General features: G+C 42.3%; 1 protein-coding gene across 2 annotated transcripts in view; it reads right to left on the reverse strand.

The window, feature by feature from the left end:
• Positions 1–23,213, reverse strand: part of lamb2 (laminin, beta 2 (laminin S)) — a 90,225-nt gene that overhangs the window by 10,756 nt on the left and 56,256 nt on the right. The window contains exons 16-29 of one of the 2 annotated variants that reach the window (XM_061736844.1): positions 22,580–22,873; positions 19,662–19,854; positions 16,600–16,743; positions 14,596–14,827; positions 13,452–13,621; positions 11,921–11,956; positions 7,756–7,980; positions 6,681–6,898; positions 4,856–4,952; positions 4,035–4,216; positions 3,002–3,192; positions 1,941–2,125; positions 1,542–1,783; positions 1,259–1,462 (exon numbers count right to left, since the gene is read on the reverse strand). In XM_061736844.1, the coding sequence (XP_061592828.1) occupies positions 1,259–1,462; positions 1,542–1,783; positions 1,941–2,125; positions 3,002–3,192; positions 4,035–4,216; positions 4,856–4,952; positions 6,681–6,898; positions 7,756–7,980; positions 11,921–11,956; positions 13,452–13,621; positions 14,596–14,827; positions 16,600–16,743; positions 19,662–19,854; positions 22,580–22,873 (2,613 nt within the window). The remainder of the gene's footprint in view (positions 1–1,258; positions 1,463–1,541; positions 1,784–1,940; positions 2,126–3,001; positions 3,193–4,034; positions 4,217–4,855; positions 4,953–6,680; positions 6,899–7,755; positions 7,981–11,920; positions 11,957–13,451; positions 13,622–14,595; positions 14,828–16,599; positions 16,744–19,661; positions 19,855–22,579; positions 22,874–23,213) is intronic. The other variant, XM_061736845.1, reaches the window with a different exon arrangement.

The raw sequence follows: 23,213 nt of genomic DNA on the forward strand, positions 1-23,213 counted from the left end.
AAATCGACGCAGAGCCTACGGCGTAAGGTACGCGGCGACGCGCGCCGTATGGTGCGTGTTGCCGCGTACCCTACGCCGTAAGCTCTGCGTTGGTGTAACGCGGAACCATAAACCAGCCTTACCACACACCGGCTGACTCCGCGCTCCCAGCGCATCAGCCGGCCGAGTCCTAACAGTTTCCACCCTCTGTTGAAATGTCCACATTGCAAGAATTGTCGCCCTGTTGTCATCCTTTTTGGTAAAATGTAACCAAACTTTCCAGCGTTTATGCTGCTTTGTCCCCGTGTTTTCCTGCTGGGCATGTTGCGCTACGTGCTTGGTGACGTCATTCGCACCCACTGGAATCGATACGGGAATCGTTTGGGAAAAAGGCAAACGATTCCAAGGAATTGAAACACTGGGAACCGGTTCTCAACAAGAACCGGTTCTCGATTCCCATCCCTAGTTTTAACACAACAAAGCTGATAGGGAATTTGAACGTTTCTCAAGTCAAGGACTATATAAAGAACAGGAGGTGATGTAACACCGCTAACTCAGCTGTAACAGAGAACTATAAACGACAGCAACAACAGCAAGAAAAATAAAGAACTACATCGTAAGGTAATGAACATCGGGTCTAAATGTGTCGTTAGCTGATCCATGGTACATGCTGTGTACCGTATTGTAAATATTTCACTGATTAATGTCCGTCGGAGTGAAACCAGACTATAATCAGTCACATCCAAACCCTCACGCAGGACGACAGTCGTGTCAGTCGCTTCACGAGAGACATTTGGAGTTTATAGTGTGAAGAGTTTCCTCACGGTTGCTATCGCTAAAGCTTTAGCAAACCTTAATAATTCATAATACATTTTTTATTGTAAGATTTATTCCTTTTTCCACAGGAAAACTAAGGTTTATAGTTACAACTTGTATCAACTTTTAGAGAGTGACATGTCTGCTGTTGTCTGTGTTGCTGCACATGTTGTGTTGTAAACATATTACCAAAGGAAAGTAAATGAGCTACATGAGTCTAAGTCGTTTCTAAGAGTCTCTAGAGTGAAATATTGCACATCAGCCTGCAATAAAACAGACAATTCATGATACTTTCTCATCTCCTCATTTTTATACCTAATAATACAATGTCAGTGTTGTACATGAGACAACAATATTGATGAATTTATGGATTTCACGCTGTGATCGGTGATCGGCAGATACTGATTTTGGAGATCAGTGATCGGTGCATCTCTACCGCCCCCCGACCCGGCCCGGCCCCCACCTTGCTGAAGAGTCCCTGCATCTCCTCCACGGCTCGGCCCAGCTTGGTCTCGGCCCGGCCGGCCCGCTCCAGGGCGTTCTCCGCCGCCGCCACGGCGCCGTTGCAGTTCAGGCCTCCGCAGTGGCGGTTCCCCTCGTCGTCGCGGCAACCGGCCCCTCCACACGGGCTCTCCCCGCAGGGGGCGTCGCCGGGCTCTCCGCAGACCTGGGGGGGACAGAGGCCCGGTGAGGCGGCGCTGATGGACCGTGATTCTACCAACCCTGGCCTCTGAACGCGCTCAGACCTTCTCGTTGATCGTCTTCAGGTCCAGTTCCTGTGCCCGGACGCTCAGGTCTCCCAGCGCCCGCTTGTTGGCCGAGTTCTTGCGGTTGAAGTCGTCCTTCTTGGCGGCGATGAGGCGCTCGGTGCGGCGGCGCGTGTCGGCGGAGCGGCTGACGGTGCTGGGCCGGGCCACGGTGGACGCGTTGGCGCGGCGCTCGGCGTCGCGGGAGACGTTGTAGGAGCTACGGATGCTGTCGAACGCCCCTGGGGAGAGAGACAGAGTCAGCCCAGGTGCATCATGGGAACCCCGGTGGTCCCCAGACCGGACCAAACGGAGACCAAACGGAGACCAGTGGTCCTGATCTCATTAACGTCTGTATCTAGTGTTTCCTGATATGACGGGTCCAGGCCTCGGCCTCACCCAGGAAGTTGGAGTTCTTCAGGACGTCCAGCTGCCGGTGCAGCAGCGCCGAGCTGAGGTTCAGCTCCCGGGCCTCGCGCTCCAGCGCGCTCAGCTCCTTCCCCGCCTCCGAGCTGCCGTCCTGGACCAGCGTCAGGTCGCCCTCCAGCCGGTTCAGGGTGTCCGTCGTCTCGCCGATGTGAGCCCTGGAGGAACACGATGAAACCAGCTGATCGGAGCGGGAAACAGACAACAACAACAACAACACGCTAGTGCTGGGCGGTATACCGGTTCATACCGAATACCGGTGTTTATTTTTCTTATGATATGAATGTTTCATATACCGTAATACCGGTGAGTATGTACAGTAGCGTACACAACGTTGGGAACGTAGCGCCGCTGGACACTGTTTGTGAGGGGACTGTTTAGCAGCAGTGATGCACCGATTGTTCGGTAACCCAAATTGTTCGGCCAAAAATGGCAAAGAAACACTTTCGGTGTTCGGTGGAATAAGTGGGAAAAAACCGAACAATTAATAACGGCGTTGTAAAATAAGGAAATAGACTGGCCGCTCCCATAACAGTTGCACCACAAACATAAATCGTTGGCCAACCAAAAACTAACCACATTAGAATTTTACCAACATTCACCAGGAGGTGGAACCAAAACTACATAATGCTGGAAATTAAAACATGTTCAGTTTTTTATCTTCAATAAATATTTTATACCTTGTAATTTTGTAAAAGATTTTTTTCTTTGAAAAGCATGCCTACATCAAATTCATTTATACTAGTGTGGACATTAATGTTTTTCTACAATATTTCCTCCTCATGACAGTAAAATAGGCCACTCTAAGCCAATTTACTGCAGCAATTCCTTTCCAAATCATTAGAAAATGTGGTTAACACCCAGTTTTGCATGAAAAAAAAATACCGTGATATACCGTGAAACCGATATAATTTTGAAAAATACCGTGATGTAAATTTTTGGTCATACCGCCCAGCACTACATCACGCTATGGGCAACACTGTTGCAGCTCGCCAAGACGGGTCCTGGCTGTGCCGGGTCGGGTCTGTCGGTACCTGAGGTCCTCGATCAGCTCCATCAGGGTCCCCACGGCGGCGGCGGTGGCGTTGCGGGCGTTGACGATGCCCTGGGCCCGCGCCAGCTTCTCCTCCAGGGCCTTGAAGAACTTCTCGTAGGGCCCGGTGAGGCCGGTGCTCTGGATCTCGTGGGCCCGCTCCGCCAGGGTCTTGGTGCGAACCGCCAGGTCCTGGAACAGGGAACGGTGGGGAAAATAAAATATTTTAGAGAAGTGCACTTCGAGAAAAAAGTCGAAATGTCGGGAAAAAGTCGAAATGTCGAGATTAATGTTGAAATACAATTTCGAGAAAAAAGTCGAAATGTGGAGAAAAAAGTCAAAATTTCGTGAACGAAGTAAGTTAGTTAGTTAGTTACAGCTGCTGCTGCAGAGCTGTCAGTCGCTCTAACTGGATTTGATGGACCAGAGGAGACATTTACACTTTATTCACCAAATTGTATTTCAACATTAATCTCTTATTAGGGCCAGGCAGGAGAAAAATAAAAATAATATTTAAGAGGAAGATTTTTTTTCATTATGCACTTCGAGAAAAAAGTCAAAATGTCGAGATTAATGTTGAAGTACAATTTCGAGAAAAAAGTCTAAAAATTTGAGAAAAAAGTTGAAATTTTGTGAATAAAGTTGAAATGTTGTGTGACTTTATTCACGAAATTTCGACTTTTTTCTCGAAATTGTATTTCAACATTAATCTAGACTATACGACTTTTTTCTCGATATTTCACTTTTTTGTGCACTATAAAAAAAAATCTTTGCGTGTCAAATATTTTTCTCCTGCATGGCCCTGATACTCTTCCGTAAAGGACAACTGGACCACAATAGTTGAGGATAAACGTTGCATTGAAAAACTGAGCTTCTCCTTAAGATTACAGGCTGAGCAGAATATAAAATACTGGGAAAGGTGGACTTTAAATTCTGTGGAATGTAACTCATTGACTCATTGATTTTATTTATTTATTTTTTTTACTTCCTTTATTGTTGGAAAAACCTTGAAATCACCAATAAAGAGAAATCACCTGCACGATGCGGTCCCAGTCCCCGAAGCACTGGTGGCAGGGCTGGCAGTGGGGGAACTGGCCGGAGAACCCGCGGGCGCACTGGTCGCAGCGCACGCCCGACACGCCCGGCTTGCAGGCGCAGTGGCCCGTCGCCCGGCTGCACTGCGGCGTCTCGATGCCGCGCCAGTCGCAGTCGCACGCTGGAGAGACCGGGAGAGAACCGTCAGTCATGGTGGGGGCCCGGCCGGACCAAACGGGGACCGGTGGTCCATGTTTGGGGTTACACGCAACATAAAATAAAACAAATAACTGATTAAAACCAATACAACATTTAAAAACACACAATCCCTCGTATCAGTTACAGTTTGTTTTTGAGTAGTTTGGTTACAGCTGAAGGATAAAAACTGTCCCGCTCTTGGTAACGTCTGTATCTTGTATCTTTCTTACCTGATATGTCTGATCTGTGGCTTCATCATGTGATTGTATGTTAGTCTCTTTGTCTTTTTAATATTACTGGTTCTGTCTGTCTGGATTCATTACACAAATCTTCACACATTGGAGACTCTTCAGGACTCGAGTAAAAAGCTCAGTTTAATGATCGATGATCACATCCTTGATGATGACGATAATTTGTGTGTGTGTGTGTGTGTGTGTGTGTGTGTGTGTGTGTGTGTGGTGAAGCAGCCTGCTGGAGACATCTATTGCCAACATTTAATCACTAAACTACTTATCAACCACAGGGATGATGTGAACCGGCTGCTTCGCCAAACGCTGAATTAACCGCCAGCGTTAATCATGGCGGCTCACTCTCCTCCCCCCATGACTCTCCGGTCTCTGACCTCTGCACTGGATCCGTGGGTCTCCCCAGAAGTTCTCCTGGCAGTCCCGGCAGGTCGTCCCCCCGAAGCCGTCGCGGCACTGACACTGACCGCTGAACTGCAGGAGACAGACGGTAAAACCTTTATAACAGTCAGGTTGTACGTCACATTCAGAGATTAAAACGATGTAAAACTTTGTTTCAGACTCAAGACGACACAGCAGCACCTCTGGTGGGACGACATGTCGTTATAAGATGTAACAATCCACTTATTAGCACTGTCTTGGCAGTGGTTCAGCATCTGTGCGCCCCCATGTGGCCATAGGCGGTATTACAATGTAAAGTGGCCTTCACCTGAAGAGACTATAAATCACGTTTTTTTTCATAGTTTGGCCGGGGGGGCGACTACTCTGGAGCGACTTATGTGTGAAATTATTAACACATTATTACTGGTTTATCATTTAACATGTTATTTTCACATTAAACCTCAAGAGGGCAAACTGTAACTGACGATGAGTCTGACGTAAGCGTCGTAGAAGAGGAAGCGCCGCATCTTCTACCTCCGGAGTTAGTGGAGTTGTTTAAAAGTGACACCGAGGGGGAAGATTTCACTGGATTTTAGTTATTTGGAGACACGGATGGTTTGGTAAACTTCTTAGTGTGTTATTTCTGCTATAGTTATCTGAATAACTCTTAATATGTTGTGTTAACATACCAGGCACATTCTCAGTTGTGTCATGAACGTAAGCAAACCGTACAATTATTCAGCCTGTTGTTGCCTCTATTCTATTTTTATTTTAAATTGCCTTTCAAGATGACAAGTCTGTTCTTGGTGTTGGATCTTATTAAATAAATTTCCCCCAAAAATGCGACTTTTACTCCAGTGCGACTTATACCATGTTGGCCCAAATATAAGACAGTGTTTTCTGCATTGAAATAAGACCAGATATCTCTAAAGGGAATGCTGAACTTAACTCCCCAGGCCAAAGCTAACCCCTGTCACGAAGAAGAAAAATAAAAATAGCGGTAATAAAGAAAAGAGAAGAAAATAAGAGAAGAGATAACAGAAAATGGAGAAACGTAGCAACAATCTGGAGAAAAGTGGGTGGAAGTTCGGCAGGTGAACCGGCAGCTGAGGAAAGTTATGATGCAAACTTCAAGATGATGATTTGAATGAGGCAAAATAACAGGGTTTTTCTCTCAAATATATTGTTATAATCATTTGTTTCAGATGTACTGTAATTATTGTCTGTATAAAAATTTAATTTGGTGTTCAAGCATGGTGACGTAGAATTGTCAAATTGGTTTAATTTACCGTGCGAATTGTTACAGATTGCTTTTGTAATACGGTATTTGACCTGGTCTCGTAATTCTTGCCATTGTAAGAATGAGATGAACCTGCTGGATCTACTGCCCTTACTTTTTAAAAACTTGTGCTTTTTATTATTTTATCTCTTTTCTTATCATTTTATTTCAATTTATTTGTTATTTACTGTTTAATTGTGTATTGCCACTTTTAATGTTGATGTAAAGCACTTTGAATGACCTTGTGTTGAATTGTGCTATATAAATAAACTTGCCTTGCCTTCAAAAAGTATTTTTTTGAACTTGAGTCTTGAATAAGAGGGGGTCCTATTAAAATCAGGGTCGTCTTATATTCGGGCCAAGATGGTATGAATGTTTTTTCCTTCTTTATTATGCATTTTATGGCTGGTGCAACTTATAGTCCAGAGCGACTTATAGTCCGGAAAATACGGTAAGTGATTGTTGGCGGCGTGTCTTAGCTCAGCCAGCAGACAAGCCCCCACGGAGACAGAGAGGGAGAGCGAGAGCTAGCAGCTTCGTACCTCGTTGCACGACGACGTGACCGAGTTGTTGGGGTCGCAGTCGCAGGGCTGGCAGCCGGCGCCCCCGCCCATGTTCCAGTGGTTGGGGGCGCAGTGATCACATGACAGGCCCACCACGTTGGGCCGGCACTGGCACTGGCCCGAGGCCCGCTGGCACACGCAGTCGCCGCGCTCCATGCACTGGCTGAGCTCCGTCCCCAGGAAGTTACACGTGCACTCTGAGGGGGGGGGGGACATCCCAGAATGTCAGGGGGTATATGTAAAATACAATGGAATGCATTTAGAGAAAAAAAAAAAACAACATAAAAGAAAATGTGCTGGAGAAAGAGAGGTTAGAAACCTGAGAGTTTATCAAGTGGCCTCCCCTCTATAATTCACTTCAGACAGTAAAACAAAAAATATTTTAGAAAAACAAAGCAGATTTTTTTTTCCCAATTGAATGCAATACGCTTCCGTACTATTTTAACTATTATTTAACCATCTTGTGTTTTTTTTTTCTTAATGAGTTAATTATCTCAGAATTCAGAGAAAAATTTTAATAAAAAAAAAATCTGCTCTGTTTCTGAATTAATGAGTTAATTGTCTCACAATTCCAATAAAAATTTGAATTAGAAAAAAAAAATCTCTGTTTTTCTGAATTAACGAGATAATTATCTCAGAATTCTGAGAAAAGTTTTAATGAAAAAAATAATTCTGCTGTTTTTCTGAATTAACAAGTTAATTATCTCAAAATTCCGAGAAAATTTTGTATAAAAAAAATAAATCTGCTCTGTTTTTCTGAATTAACGAGATAATTATCTCAGAATTCCGAGAAAAGTTTGTTTTCGAAAGTGAATGCAATACGCTTCCGTAGATTTGCATTTTATTGATATCAAAAATATTTATAATCTTGAGTTTAGAGAAAAGGGGAACAGATGGGGCCTGGAAATCTGACCTTGTGACTGTTCTAACAAATCTTTTTTGAAGTAAATAAAGTTTGTGGAGATATGTGCGACAGGTGCTGCCCAGACAACATTATATGGATAAACCAGACTGTAATATTGTCGGTATCCCCCCCCACTGCGTGCTGACTCACTCCTGCAGTTGCGCCGCGCCGCGTCTCCGAAGTATCCGCTCCGGCAGACGCCGCAGGCGTCGCCCTCCGTGTTGTACAGGCACTTCCTGCAGGCGCCGGTGCGCCGGTCGCAGGACTCCATGTCCGACATGTCGATGTTGTTGTTGCACTGGCAGGGCTGGCAGCGGCCGCCCGGCTGGGACGGGTTGCCGTAGTAACCGGGAGCACACTCCTCGCACCGGGCCCCTGCGGCGGGAAAATCAGAGTCTTAGCCAGGAGATGGAGATGAAATATGAAACATTTGACTTCAAGATGCTGCAGACGCTGCGCTGCGTTGCTGCTGCGCTGTAGCTGCGCTCTAGCTGCGCTGCTGCTACATTGCTGCTCCATCGGCAGGAAGCAGAAAGCTGCAGCAACAAAGCCTAAAGGACGGACGACCCCGATGATCCTAGTTCTGAGAGTCCACAGAACCAGGACCGGACACTTTAACCCTCGTCTGAAGAATATTTAATTCACTTTATCTTCATATACAGGACTGTCTCAGAAAATTTGAATATTGTGATAAAGTGCTTTATTTTCTATAATGCAATTACAAAAACTAAAATGTCATACATTCTGGATTCATTACAAATCAACTGAAATATTGCAAGCCTTTTATTATTTTAATATTGCTGATTATGGCTTACAGTTTAAGATTAAGGTTCCCAGAATATTCTAATTTTTTTTAGATAGGATATTTGAGTTTTCTTAAGCTGTAAGCCATGATCAGGAATATTAAAATAATAAAAGGCTTGCAATATTTCAGTTGATTTTTAATGAATCCAGAATGTATGACATTTTTGTTTTTGTAATTGCATTACAGAAAATCACAATATTCTAATTTTTCTGAGACAGTCCTGTAATTTACTTTATCTTCATATAAGTGTAAATAAACGCAGTTTATAATCCATCAGAACCCAACAGAATCCAACAGAAGCAATCAGATCTTCATTTCAATCATGCAGGAGGGAACCTGCAACCATTTGTTACTCAGATCAGTTTTGTTACGAGTCGTCACTCATGGGGGGGATGGGTTAACCAGGTTCCGTTAGTTAAGGTCCGATCGGGTCACCCGTCCATTTCCAAACTGTGTTTCTTGAATGTTCCCTTCAAGAAAAAAAACACATCCTCAGAACCAACCTGGACTTAGTTTCTGATATAAGACGGTTGGTACAACGCAGAACATGAACAGGAATCTTCTCCTTTCACTCCCCTGTTTGTCACATCCAAGATGGCCGCCGCGTTGACGTGACTCAGCGCTCAGTGAGGCGTCTACGTTTATATCTGTGGTCTGGACGGTGTTGGACAGACAGACGACCAACCAGAGAGAGGAAGCATGAGCAGCAACCAGGCGAGCATCCACTAAAGACTAGATCTAGAGCGTCTGCAGCGGCGCGGGAACGCAGCACTGCAAAAACTCAAAATCCTAACAAGAATATTTGTCTTATTTCTAGCTAAAATGTCTAATCTTTTCGTCAAAAAAATCTCATTACACTTAAAACAAGACTCATCACTGGAAAAAACAACAATTTTCACCAGTTTCAATTAGATTTTCACTTAAAATAAGTAGAAGAATCTGCCAGTGGAACAAGATTTTTTTCAAGTCAGGTCAAAGTCAAGTCAAATTTTATTTGTATAGCACATAAACAAACGGCTGAGCTGCAACCAAACTGCTTCACAGAAAGTGCTTAAAAAGCGAAAAAGGGACAAGAAAAGGGCTAAGAGACAAAATCTGAATAAGACAATATAAAAAGACACTAATTAAAAGCAAGGGAAAAAGGTGGGTCTTTAACTTTTTTGATAAATTTTGTTCCACTGGCAGATTTTTCTACTTATTTCAAGTAAAAATGTACTTGAAACAGGTGAAAATTGTCATATAAGTTATTTTTCTGGTAATGATTCTTGTTTTAAGTGTAATGGGATTTTTTTTTACTAAAATGAGACATTTTAATATAGAAATAAGACAAATATTCCTGGTAAGATTTTGAGTTTTTGCAGTGCGGGAATGCTGGGAAGCTGGGAATGCTGGGAACGCTGCCTGCTGTGGTTCTACCGTAAGAACCTGGAGGTCGGGACTCTGCAGACTAGTGGCTCTTGGTCCCTCCCGTATATTTCATAAACCCCACCCCCCGGGGTCTGACCTATGTGTAAGCCCCGCCCCTCAAACGCAGCAGTGGCTGCTGGGTAATCGGCTCCTCAGGGACCAGAACTGGGACACCTGTAGTTTCACCATCACAGAGAAACTCTGGGTCCTGAATCTTCTGTTTCAGGGAGTTGATGCTGGAAAAGGTTTTAAAAGATGTTTCTGGGGGAATAACGCCGGTTTCAGGACGTCTGACATGGGAGTTTATTCTCTTCTAATGGAGATCCAAACTAAACAGAGTTAAATCTGCTTCCAACAAGGAGGTTTACATCTGTTCTGAGATAAATCAGGGTAACGATGACCTTAACTCTGCTGATGTTAAACTTTAAACTTGTGGTCCGTTTCACACCAAGGTGACAGAATCTGGTATCAGCATCTTCCTCTGGTTAATGTAAAGTTTTGTAATAGTGTAGAAATAGCGGTAGTGCAGTCGCCACACAGATCTGATCTCAGCTGATGGATGAAAACATTTCTAGTGAGTTCAACATCATCATCCACTTCTCAGTGTTATTGAGCTGCAGTTGAAAACAAGTTCATATGGAAACTAGAACCAGGATGATTCTACAATAAGTGAGTTTACATGGGAAATGTAATTCCTCTTTAATTCAGAATTAAAGTTAAATCCGATTTAAAATGAGTAAAAATGACCATGTAAACACCTAATTCTGAATGAAAATGGCCATTCCGAATTAAACTTAATTCCGAAGTAAGTTGCTGGTTTATTCTTAAATTTTTTTTTTTTATGATTTTGATATAGCTTATTTTGTGACAAATTGACTTGAATGCTTTATTTGAGATTTGCACAAATGTTTTGTTATTTGCACAACTGTCAACCTCAGTGGAAAAGTCTGCCTGTTACTGTCTACATTGTATTAATTGTACAGGGTATTTTAATTTAATTGTTATGCAGGAAAGGAATATTTGTTTTATTTTATTCAAGAAGCATTTTTATTCTATATATGCAGGCAGTTTATTTTTATTTCATTTGTTTTATACATGTTGATATTGTGCAGACCTCTGTTAATAAAGGAACCTGTGTGACATTTGGCACGAGGCTTTATATTAAAACTGACTGTTTTTTTAAGGGTTTGCCTCAGAAAAAAATGATGCTAACAGAGATGCTAACAGAGATGCTAACAGAGATGCTAACAGATATGCTAACAGAGATGCTATGCTATAAAGCTTTGGGGGAAACCCCAATTATTGCACAGAAAAAATATCGATACATATCGAGTATCAACATTCAGCTAGAAAATATCGAGATATGACTTTTGGTCCATATCGCCCAGCCCTAATTCATTCCTCTTTAAATTAATTCCGGTCTTTCTTTCTGCTCGTTCCCTCCCCGTCTGTCTCCATGATCTTATATTCCACTGGGCTGGTTTTCCTAACAAAGTTTCAAGATGCAGCAGCAGTAAACGCTGGTCAAGAGCAGAGACCATTTATTTAATCAATAGAAATCATTAAAAGAACAGATGGAAACAGGAAACATCAAAATGGTGATCTTTTCAAAGTTGTAGCTGCTAAGTTAGTTTTTCTTTCGGTAGTTTAACTTCCGGTCCCCCGCCCTATCCAATCAGAACCTTCCCAACCCCCAGACCTGGAAAGGAATTGGAGAAAGACCAAACGTGTTTCCATGGAAACCTCAATTCAGAATTACTATTTCCATGTAAACTCGAAGGAAAATAGTTTAATTTGGAATTATCTAATTGGAAATAATTAATTCAGAATTAAAAAACATCATGTAACCGTGGCCAGTCACGCAGGATCAGGAAATAACTGGGTTTGTTTTTGGTCTCGTCTTGAGCTGAACTGGTCCTGGTCTGGGTTTAGTCTTGACTACCAGTCTAGCTCCCAGCACCGTCAGGGTTGGACATGCTTAGGGCCGGGTCTCACACGGGGGGCGGTGCATGGGGGGGCTGGTGGAGGAGGCAGCAGGGGGGGTGAAGGGGAGGAGCGGGAGGCGGGGGGAGGGAGGAGGGGGAGTCAACCATCTTTACTCACGCTTAAAAACGGTCACCCCGGAGCGTTTAACAATCCCTGCGCCGCCGCCGCCGCGGGGGGGAGGAAGGAGATGAGACACGTTACCATCCACTCAAGAACAGCAATCATCTAGTCCGTCGCCAGGGCGACTAACGGTTGCTACGGTAACTGCTGGACGGAGCGAGGCCTCCGTGCTGGATCATCCAAACCGGTCAAAACTAAAGTTGTGTGAAAAAGTGTTTGCCCCCTTCCCTGATTTCTTATTTTGTTGCATGTTTGTCGCACTTAAATGTTTTGCTGCATGTCATCCCCATTCTCTCTCTACCTCCTTCCTGTCCGCAACCTGAATAAAGGGCCACTAGAGCCCAAAAAAATCTTTAAAAAAAATAAAAAATAAAATAATAATTACCATATTTTCTGGACTATAAGCCGCTACTTTTTTCATAGGTTTTCAACCAGCAGCTTATACAAAGGTTTCTATTCTGTGGATTTTTCTTCCACCACTCGGGGCGCTCTAACCGGAATTAGAATCAAAACTAAGACAAAATAAATGCAAAGAAGAATACGCTACTTCTTCTTTAGCAGATAGAAGTAGAAGCAGATTTCAAACAGATAAATAGATAAATAAATACTGGTTATTTTCTCTTGGTTCTGTCCCGTTTTAATCAGCAAAGTTGCTGCCGTGTTAAAAGACACTGTTAGGAAAGGATCTATTTAGGTACATGGCTCAATGACGTGACGCCTATATTTTTTGAAAAACAATCAATTAGAAAAAGGTTTAAATGGATATAAAAATACCAGATATATGATCTACCTGTCCTACATATGGACTCACTTGAATTTTACAAAAAATACTAGTTATTTGGGATTTTGTTGTTGTTTTAAGCGTCAAAATGTCATGTGGTCCGACCGTCCGACCAGGACTCTTGTTTTGAAAACTTATTTGAAATCACTCTAAATGCATTTAAATCAATCTTCTGCCCTATCTGGCATGATTTCCAAAATGTCTTGTAGTGTATAAGATTTATACACATTTATATTTATATTTCCATCATAATATACAAACAGTTTGACTGATGTCCATTTTATGAAATATCATGTGACGCGACCATTAAAATAACCATTTTTGTATAATATACTGAAAACTTGTGAAAAAAAAAACCACATGACTTTTTTTAAGGCTAGTGCCAATTCATCTTGACAAAAATCACTTAATTTAAAAGTTTTATATGAATTTATGTGTACACAACATTCTTAATGTTTGAACGACTGCAATAGATTTTTTTTTTTATTATTTTAAAATTGACCCACATACATGTACATCATTTACAGTTCAAAATCCTTCTGTACATGTAGTAAATATCTAATCTAACAACATAAATATCTGCGGCTTTCATATCTTTTTTTTTTTTAACTTGTCTGCAAACATATCACGCATATCTTTTTTTTTTTTTTAAATAGAGTGATGCGGCTTATATGCAGGTGCGGCTTATAGTCCAGAGAATATGGTACATAAAAGTGGATCTAAACCAGAACCATGCGGGAGGTTTACCGGTGTAGCCCTGGTTGCAGTTGCAGATGATCTGCCGGTTGCGGTTGTCCTGGTAACAGGACGTGGCGAAGTGTCGCCCGCTGTCGGGTCCGTCGGGGCAGGGGCAGGGCCGGCACTGCCCGCTGGAGGCCCCGCCCAGAACCGGGTTACCGTAGTAACCGTCAGCACACCTGCACAGAGAAACACAGAGCAGCTCAGGTACGAAGCCGGATCCTGGGGGACCTGAGTCTTTGTCCCCAGAAAACTTTTTATTTCCATTTTCAGATTCAGATTCAGACGTTATTGATCCCTTTGGGAGGTTCATATACAAACCAAACACCCCAAAAACCAAACACCCATATAAAGATAAAAAGATAAAAAATTTAAAATAAAGATAAAAATAAAAACAAAATTAGAAATAAAAAAATTTAAATAAAAAGAGTAGTGCCATAAATAGAATTATATGGATTATTACATTATTGTTACCTTATCGACTCAAGAATACATTCATTCCAGATACAGAAGACTCTAATTTGAATTTACTTACTTACTTAACTTTATTTATTTATTTTTCCGCATTTATCCCCATCTTTCTCTTAAAGAAGAGTATTAGGGCCATGCAGGAGAAAAAATATTTGAGAGGGGAAGATTTTTTTTCAATATGCACTTCGAGAAAAAACTCGAAATGTTGAGAAAAAAGTTGAAATGTCGAGATTAATGTAGAAATACAATTTCAAGAATAAAGTCGAAATTTCGTGAATAAAGTCGAAATTTCGTCTTTTTTCTCAACATTTCAACTTTATTCACAAAATTTTGACTTTTCTCAACATTTCGACTTTTTTTTCGAAGTGCATAATGGAAAAAAAAATCTTCTCCTCTAAAATATTATTTTTCTCCTGTCTGGCCCTGATATTAAACTCCTACTTTATGTTCAGTTTTCTGTTTCCACTGCAGCAGAACTGAACTGCTTCACTAAAACTAGGACCAATAAGCCATTATTGTTGGATGGTTAAATTTTTCTAAATTGAAGGACCAAAATATTATTTTCTACTTTCTTTTTCCCCGTTGTACCGAGCTGGTACCTGACCGTGCGTCCCGTGTACCGTTACACCCCCATGACGTCACCTGTGTACCGTTACACCCCCATGTATGCCAAGGACCAGACCTGTCACACTTGTCTCCTCCGGTGTTGTCCCTGCAGCCGATGCAGGCTCCGCTCCGCTGGTCGCAGTGGTCGGCGTGGCCGTTGCAGTGGCAGGCCCGGCAGCTGGGGAAGCCCCAGTGACCCGTCTGGCAGCCGTCGCAGCGCGGCCCGAAGGCCCCGGGCCGGCACGGGCACTGGCCCGACGACTCGTCGCAGAACCGGCTCACTGAGCCTTCCAGGCTGCAACCGCAGGCTGGTGAGGAAGGAAATAACGGTTACAGGGCGTCTACAGGTTTAACCGAGGTAAATCTAAGACTTTTTAATACCATTTTCAAACTAAATTTAAGAACAAAAAGACAAGGTTTTATTCTCTTTTCTGCCATGTCTTGACTTTTTATCCCTTTTATCTCTTATCTTGATTTTATTATTTCTGTTTCCTTTTAATTAACTAACTGTAGCACTTTGAGATTTTCAGTAATGTACAGGACTGTCTCAGAAAATTTGAATATTGTGATAAAGTTCTTTATTTTCTGTAATGCAATTAAAAAAACTAAAATGTCACACATTCTGGATTCATTACAAATCAACTGAAATATTGCAAGCCTTTTATTATTTTAATATTGCTGATTATGGTTTACAGTTTAAGATTAAGATTCCCAGAATATTGTAATTTTTTGAGATAGGATATTTGAGTTTTATTAAACTGTAAGCCATGATCAGCAATATTAAAATAATAAAAGGCTTGCAATATTTCAGTTGATTTGTAATGAATCCAGAATGTATGACATTTTTGTTTTTGTAATTGCATTACAGAAAATCACAATATTATAATTTCCTGAGACAGTCCTGTATACGAGGGTCAGAGAGCTCTGAGACACTAGGGGGCGCCAGCGTCACATCCCAGCGCAGAGTTAAAGGCCGAGCTACAGTAATACCAGGTTTACATTCCTGCGGCTGCAGGGCCGACCTGCGGAGGATCTGAGGAGGATCTGAGGAAGATCTGAGGAAGATCTGAGGATCTGAGGGGGATCTGATGGGGATCTGAGGAGGATCTGAGGAGGATCTGAGGAGGATCTGAGGAGGATCTGAGGAGGATCTGAGGAGGATCTGAGGAAGATCTGAGGAGGATCTGAGGAGGATCTGAGGAAGATCTGAGGGGGATCTGAGGAAGATCTGAGGAGGATCTGAGGAGGATCTGAGGAGGATCTGAGGGGGATCTGAGGAGGATCTGAGGTGGATCTGAGGAGGATCTGAGGAAGATCTGAGGAGGATCTGAGGAGGATCTGAGGAAGATCTGAGGTGGATCTGAGGAGGATCTGAGGAGGATCTGAGGGGGATCTGAGGAGGATCTGAGGAGGATCTGAGGTGGATCTGAGGAGGATCTGAGGAAGATCTGAGGAAGATCTGAGGAAGATCTGAGGAGGATCTGAGGATCTGAGGAGGATCTGAGGAGGATCTGAGGAGGATCTGAGGAAGATCTGAGGGGGATCTGAGGGGGATCTGAGGAGGATCTGAGGGGGATCTGAGGAAGATCTGAGGAATATCTGAGGAAGATCTGAGGAGGATCTGAGGATCTGAGGAGGATCTGAGGGGGATCTGAGGGAGATCTGAGGATCTGAGGATCTGAGGAGGATCTGAGGGGGATCTGAGGAAGATCTGAGGGGGATCTGAAGGGGATCTGAGGAAGATCTGAGGAAGATCTGAGGAGGATCTGAGGAAGATCTGAGGAGGATCTGAGGAAGATCTGAGGGGGATCTGAAGGGGATCTGAGGAGGATCTGAGGAGGATCTGAGGAGGATCTGAGGGAGATCTGTGGAGGATCTGAGGGAGATCTGAGGAGGATCTGAGGGGGATCTGAGGGAGATCTGAGAAAGATCTGAGGAGGATCTGAGGGGGATCTGAGGGGGATCTGAGGGGGATCTGAGGAAGATCTGAGGATCTGAGGAGGATCTGAGGAGGATCTGAGGAGGATCTGATGATCTGAGGAGGATCTGAGGAGGATCTGAGGGGAAATGAGAGTCTCACCGGAGCAGCCAGACGGTCCGAAGCCGTAGGTTCCCGGGGAACACTGGTGGCAGCGCCGGCCGATCACGTTGGGCTTGCAGCGGCACTGACCCCCCCGGACGTCACACAGAGAGCTGAGGGAGCCCTGGGGGTCGCAGTTACAGGCTGGAGGGAAGAGGAACAACAGTTAGAGACGGGGTCGTCATGGAAACAGCCCTGGGGGTCGCAGTTACAGGCTGGAGGGGAGAACAACAACATTTCAACTTTTTTCTCGAAATTTCGACTTTTTTCTTGACATTTCAACTTTTTTCTCAAAGTGCATAATGAAAAAAAAAAATCTTTCTCTTCTAAAATTCTATTTTTATTTTTCTCCTGCCTGGCCCTAATACTTTTCCGTAGCTTCCATGGTCTTAATCCCTGTGGATTACAATCTAACTACAACAAAAAGTTCTTCCATCTAGTTTTACAAGTGTATTTGTAATGACAGGGAAGAACATGAAATCAGTTTATAGTGGTGAATGATCAATAATCAGGATTATTGGCAGTAATAGAGGGAGGCTTGGGCCGGGCCCGGCTGTGGAGACGGAGAGACATCACAGACGTCCAGCTGGGGTTTGTCCCCAAAACGTGATGTTTTTGGCAGCAGCTGCGACGTGATGGACACATTCCTGGGACTGATTTCCCGGCGGACCGACCGTCGCCAATGGAGACCGGCGTGTCGGAGTCGTTCAAACATCCTGGTGTGATGAAGGTCGTTGCCTTCTGGTCACAATATGAGGCCACGTTTCCACATAGCCGGGTATTTACAAAAACGGATATTTCCCCCTCTACGTTTTGAAAAATCCCATCATTTCCAGGAACCTGCATAAATATCTGTTAAGGTGCTATGAGCAGCCAAACCTACAGGGGGCAGTGTAACGAGAAGATAAAGTCATGCTAGCCCAGGGATCGGCAACCCGCGGCTCTTTAGCGCCGCCCTAGTGGCTCCTGGAGCTTTTTCAAAAATGTTTGCCCTTTTTTCTTCTTTTTTTTCCTCTTTCTTTCTCTTTTTTCCTTTATTTCTCTTTTCCTTCTTTTTTTCCTTTTTTTCTAATTTTTTCTTCCCTTTTTAATCTCGACATTTCGACTTTTTTCTCAACATTTCAACTTTTTTCTCAACATTTCGCCTTTCGCCATTTGTCTTCATTCTAAGGCTTATACAAGACTTCATTTTTTGCGGCTCCAGACATATTTGTTTTTTGTGTTTTTGGTCCAATATGGCTCTTTAACATTTTGGGTTTTTCGACCCCTGTGCTAGCCAATCAGAATCCTGGAAAAAAACATCAACAAATGACACGAGTAACTTCCAGTTACTTCCAAGATGAACGAGAGTCTTTGGTTTGGAGTGACAGAGAAGTGGAGTTACTTTTAAGTGTGACTTTAGAATATAAAACAGGTAAAATACAAGAAAATATTGACGGTTACAAACTAATTGTAAACACAGGTGTCACTCATGACGCTGGTGACGTTTCTGTCTCATAATGTGATGTTCTGAAGCCTAAATGTCCGTTTCTCTCCGTTTACAAGCAAACGTGAAGACTTTGGCCGGAGTTTTCAGAAATGATGGTTTTTGGAGACTTTGAGCTTCGTTTTCGTGTAAACGAACGGCCAAAACGCATGAAAACACCACCGTTTTTGCTACGTGGAAACGGGGCCTGAGTCACAATATGAAAACAACTGGGACATTCGCCAGGAGCAGACGGAGGATTTCAGCATTTCTCCATTTCTTCATGTCCACATTTGTTTACTTCATCAGGGATCACCTGGGAGAACCGGCCTGGACGTAGTTCTTGGTTTTGACATAGCTAAAATCAAATGACCCAATGCTGCTAAAATTCAGTTCTTGTTATTTACATGAAAAATTGTGAATGTTTGAGTTTTGACCGTTAAACACATGTATAATGCAGTTGATGAAGTCTGCTATTTTGTTTATTTGTAGCTGAGCAGCCTTTTTCTGTGATTTGTTTTCTAGTGGGCAAAAATATCGCTATGACAATACTGTATATCGTGATACTTTTCCAGCTGATTCGATATCGATATTCAAAATTTGAGTTTCTTTTTTCAGATAATAAATCGTGTTTCAGACCGGTTGTAAATCCAGTCCGACTTTATTGTGTACAAGGGCTTAAGAAATAAAACGGGGTGGTCAAAAATATCGATATTACAATATATCGCAATACTTTTCCGGCCGATTCGATATATCAATATTCAAAATTTGAGTTTCTTTTTGTTTTTTCAGATAATAAATCGTGTTTCAGACGGGTTGTAAATCCAGTACAACTTTATTGTATACAAGGGCTTAAGAAATAAAACGGGGTGGGCAAAAATATCGATATTACAATATATCGCAATACTTTTCCGGCCGATTCAATATCGATATTTAAAATTTCAATTTATTTTTTCAGATAATAAATCATGTTTCAGACGGGTTGTAAATCCAGTACGACTTTATTGTGTACAAGGGCTTAAGAAATAAAAAGGGGTGGGAAAAAATATCAATATGACAATATATCGCGATACTTTTTCGGCCGTTTCGATATCGATATTAAAAATTTCAATGTATTTCTTCAGATAATAAATCGTGTTTCAGACCGGTTGTAAATCCAGTCTGACTTTATTGTGTACAAGGGCTTAAGAAATAAAACGGAGTGAGCAAAAATATCGATATTACAATATATCGCGATACTTTTCCGGCCGATTCGATATGTCAATATTAAAAATTTGAGTTTCTTTTTCTTTTTTTAGATAATAAATCGTGTTTCAGACGGGTTGTAAATCCAATACGACTTTATTGTGTACAAAGGCTTAAGAAATAAAAAGGGGTGGGCAAAAATATTGATATGTCAATATATCGACTTATTTCTTGAAATTTTACTTCAACATTAATCTCAACATTTCAACTTTTTTCTCAAAGTGCATAATGAAAAGAAAATCTTCCTCCTCTAAATTATTTTTTCTCCTGCCGGGCCCCAATACTCTTCCGTACCTCAGTAAACAAGTTGGTTTAGTAAACAATAAGAGCTACTTTGTAAGTGTTTACTCACGCAGAGCCCCGTCGTTGATGACGGCCGACATGCTGCTGATCAGCTTGGCGCAGGTGTCGCTCATGGCCGGCCGGATCACGCCCTTGGCGCCCTCGTGGCAGCGGTAGCGCTCGTAGCTCTGCCGCCGGGCGGTGGAGCCGGGGTCGCCGGCGTTGAACATCTCCATGGAAACGTGACGCGGCATCAGGGCGATCTGGAGACGGGAGGGAGGTTTAGTTTAGTTTAGTTTATTTGCACATAAAACAGAACCTGTATAAACAGTAAAAACAATGGTCAAATTAAACATTGTGCAGGAGAGGTGGAAGCCAAAAAGGCTTATGAAAATGCCTCCCCTTTATAAAACAAACATAACAACAGCAGTAACAGCAGCAGCAGTAGCAGCTGACTTCAAAGCAAAAACACAATATAGAAATGCATGATATAAAACAGAAAGACAATTTAGCATGAAAAAAAACAATACTGAATTATTGAAAGATAGGAAAAATGAAGAATATGTAGGATAATTGCATGAAAAAAAAAAGTATAATTTGACAACTCCAGAAGTGTTTCTGATCGTAACTAAAGAATGATTTTTTTCAAGTGTTTTTTGAACAAAGCCAGTGAAGACATTAATTTTAGTGATGTAGGTAAATTGTTCCATACATGTTCCTCTGTATTTTAAAGTGCGTTGATTGTGTGAAGTCCGGCATAAAGGAAGGTGAAAGTCCTTTGAGTGTCGTGTCTCATATGAACGGATGTCTAAGGAAAACTTAAAAACATTCTGGAAGTTGAGAGGCAGGTCGTGAGATGAATATACATACTTATACATAAACACACAGGTTTGATAGATGTTCACATTGAATACAGATACAAAATTAAATTTTCTAAAAAGAAGAATAGAAGATTCTGTTTTTTTGGCAAAAGTAACCATTCTCAAAATTTTCTTTTGGGCTAGCAGGATCTTATTGAGAAAAGTAGGACATGTAGCTGCCCATACAGAATTACAATACACAATATATGGATAAATTAAACTATAATAAGTTAAAATACAAGATTGATTCACCAGTGATCGTATTCTACTCAAAATACCGAATGACCTCATAGTTTTTTTACAGACAATGGCCCGGTTTCCCAGATCAGTTAAGTAGTTCTTTCACAGGCTCCTTAAGATGGTTTGAAAGAAGTCTTTCGCTGTTAAGAACTACTTAACTGATCTGGGAAACCGGGCCAAGTTTAGTACGGCACTTCCATGTTAATTTTTCATCAACTATGACACCTAAGAATTTAATAGAAGAAACTTGAGTTAATTCAACATTGTTTATGAATATTTTGGCCTCTTCCTTAGGGTATATTTTATTTTTATTATAAAATATCATTAAATTTGATTTGGATGTATTAAGAGAGAGTTTATCTGAAACCATTTACCAATTGATGATAGCTCTTCATTCACTTCAAGGATCAGTGTGGTAAAATTTTCATGTGAAGCAACGAGGGATGTGTCACCAGCAAATAAAAAAGGCCGTACATTATGACAGACCGTTGGCAAATCATTCATATAAATCAAAAACAGGAGCGGCCCAACAATGGAACCTTGGGGTACGCCACAATGTAGCTTAGCTCTCCTTGAGTTGTACATTTTTATAGAAACATATTGTTCCTTATCCTTGAAATAATCAAATAATCAAACAACTAATAATTAACAACCTCTTTGTATACATTTATAGGCTTTATAGATTTTAAGGTCGTGTTAATGTAATAATCCGGGCCTCTTCCTTAGTATATCTTTTATTTATATTACAAAATATCATTAAATTTGATTTGGACGTATTAAAGGAGCCGTCTGTAAGAAATGTCCAAAACTGGTACTGCAGTCACTTTCAAAATATAGTTGAGCGGCGTGTACCCTCCCCCTCCTCCCCCCGACCAGAGGTTGCCAGGTAGGCTGCAGAATGCAGCAGGAACGTAGGCTGCCATGGCTGCCATAATTAGAGCCGAGCTGGCAACCCGGATGCCGAAACAATACTGACTTGGTGATTGGGAGATAGGTGGAGGGTGGAGCTTCAGAAACAATACTGACTTGGTGATTGGGAGATAGGTGGAGGGTGGAGCTTCAGAAACAATACTGACTTGGTGATTGGGAGATAGGTGGAGGGTGGAGCTTCAGAAACAATACTGACTTGGTGATTGGGAGATAGGTGGAGGGTGGAGCTTCAACATAAACATCAGTTGAGGGCTGCAAATCCTCTTTTTAAACTGGAATATCCTGGCTTGAGTGCTGTTGTCAGTGACATAAGTATTTGAAATGAACATGATTTTTAAATGTCTGTTGACATATCGGGGTCATTTTATGATTCGTTTTATTATTGCTCTTACATACGGCTCCTTTAAGAGAGTTTATTCATGTGAGCTGTGAGTAGCAGGGCCGTGCTGCTCTAGGACAGTGGTTCTCAAATGGGGGCACGCGTACCCCTGGGGGTACATGAAGGCACTCCAGGGGGTACGTGAGATTTTAAAATATACATATATTTAAAAAGTAGCATCCATGCAAAAATCCTTTAAAAATAAATATTTCATAAAAAATTGAGGAAAATATAAGTCTAAATTCATAAAATGAATTTTATCTTCAGGAGTAGGCTATTCAACTTATCATCCTAAAACAGCAGAGTATCCCCCACACCAGGATGGTTCCACCTAACCTGTTAAATGCCACCTGGCTTCACCTGTCAATCACTTGGACCAACGATGGAGTCGTGGTTGAAGCAGCAGCAATATTTTTATGTTTAATAAATCAGTTACTGATGGCACAGTGCTCTGTTTTAGGTCTTTTTTTTACAACCAAAAGTGCTTTGCGCTGGTTAGGGGGTACTTGGCTGAAAAAATATTTCACAGGGGGAACATCACTGAAAAAAGGTTGAGGACCACTGCTCTATGAGACCCACCGAGTCCACCAGCAGGACGGCGTAGGCCCCCCCGGCCCCTCCGGCCCCCCCGGCGTAGGCCCCCCCGGTCTGGATGCTGTTGGCGTCCTGGTAGCGGGTGAACTCCAGCCGGAGCGTGTAGGTCAGTCCGGCCTCCAGGCACACGGGCCGCGGGACCACCAGGAACCGGGACCCGGCCGGCAGCGCTGCCGTTAGCCGGTCGTCGTCGGGGATGGTGTTTCCACACGGGCTGCTGGTCGGGATCGGACCCGGACGCACCACCGAGATCCGAACCTCCTCCCAGTCCCGCGGCATCTGCACACAAACGCACAATGTTTCAGTTTTAGTTCTAGTCTAGTCTTTGGGTCCAGCTATCATTTTAGTTTTTATTAGTTTTAGTCACGTTCATTCTCCTTTCAGTCGTGTGAAGTTTCAGTCGACTAAAAGTCTGAGCATTTTAGTCTCATTTTAGTCAGAATTGTCCATTTTAGTCTGGTTTTAGTCAAAGACTGTATTCAGCCAAACCCATTTTACAATTCAAACAAGGTTATCTCATTATTATATTATTGTTACCTTATAGACTCAAGAATACATTCATTCCAGATACAGAAGACTCTAATTTGAGTTTACAACATATTTATTTTTCCGCATTTCC

The sequence above is a fragment of the Cololabis saira genome, chromosome 12 (assembly GCF_033807715.1).
Source record: "Cololabis saira isolate AMF1-May2022 chromosome 12, fColSai1.1, whole genome shotgun sequence".
NCBI classification, from domain to species: domain Eukaryota; kingdom Metazoa; phylum Chordata; class Actinopteri; order Beloniformes; family Belonidae; genus Cololabis; species Cololabis saira.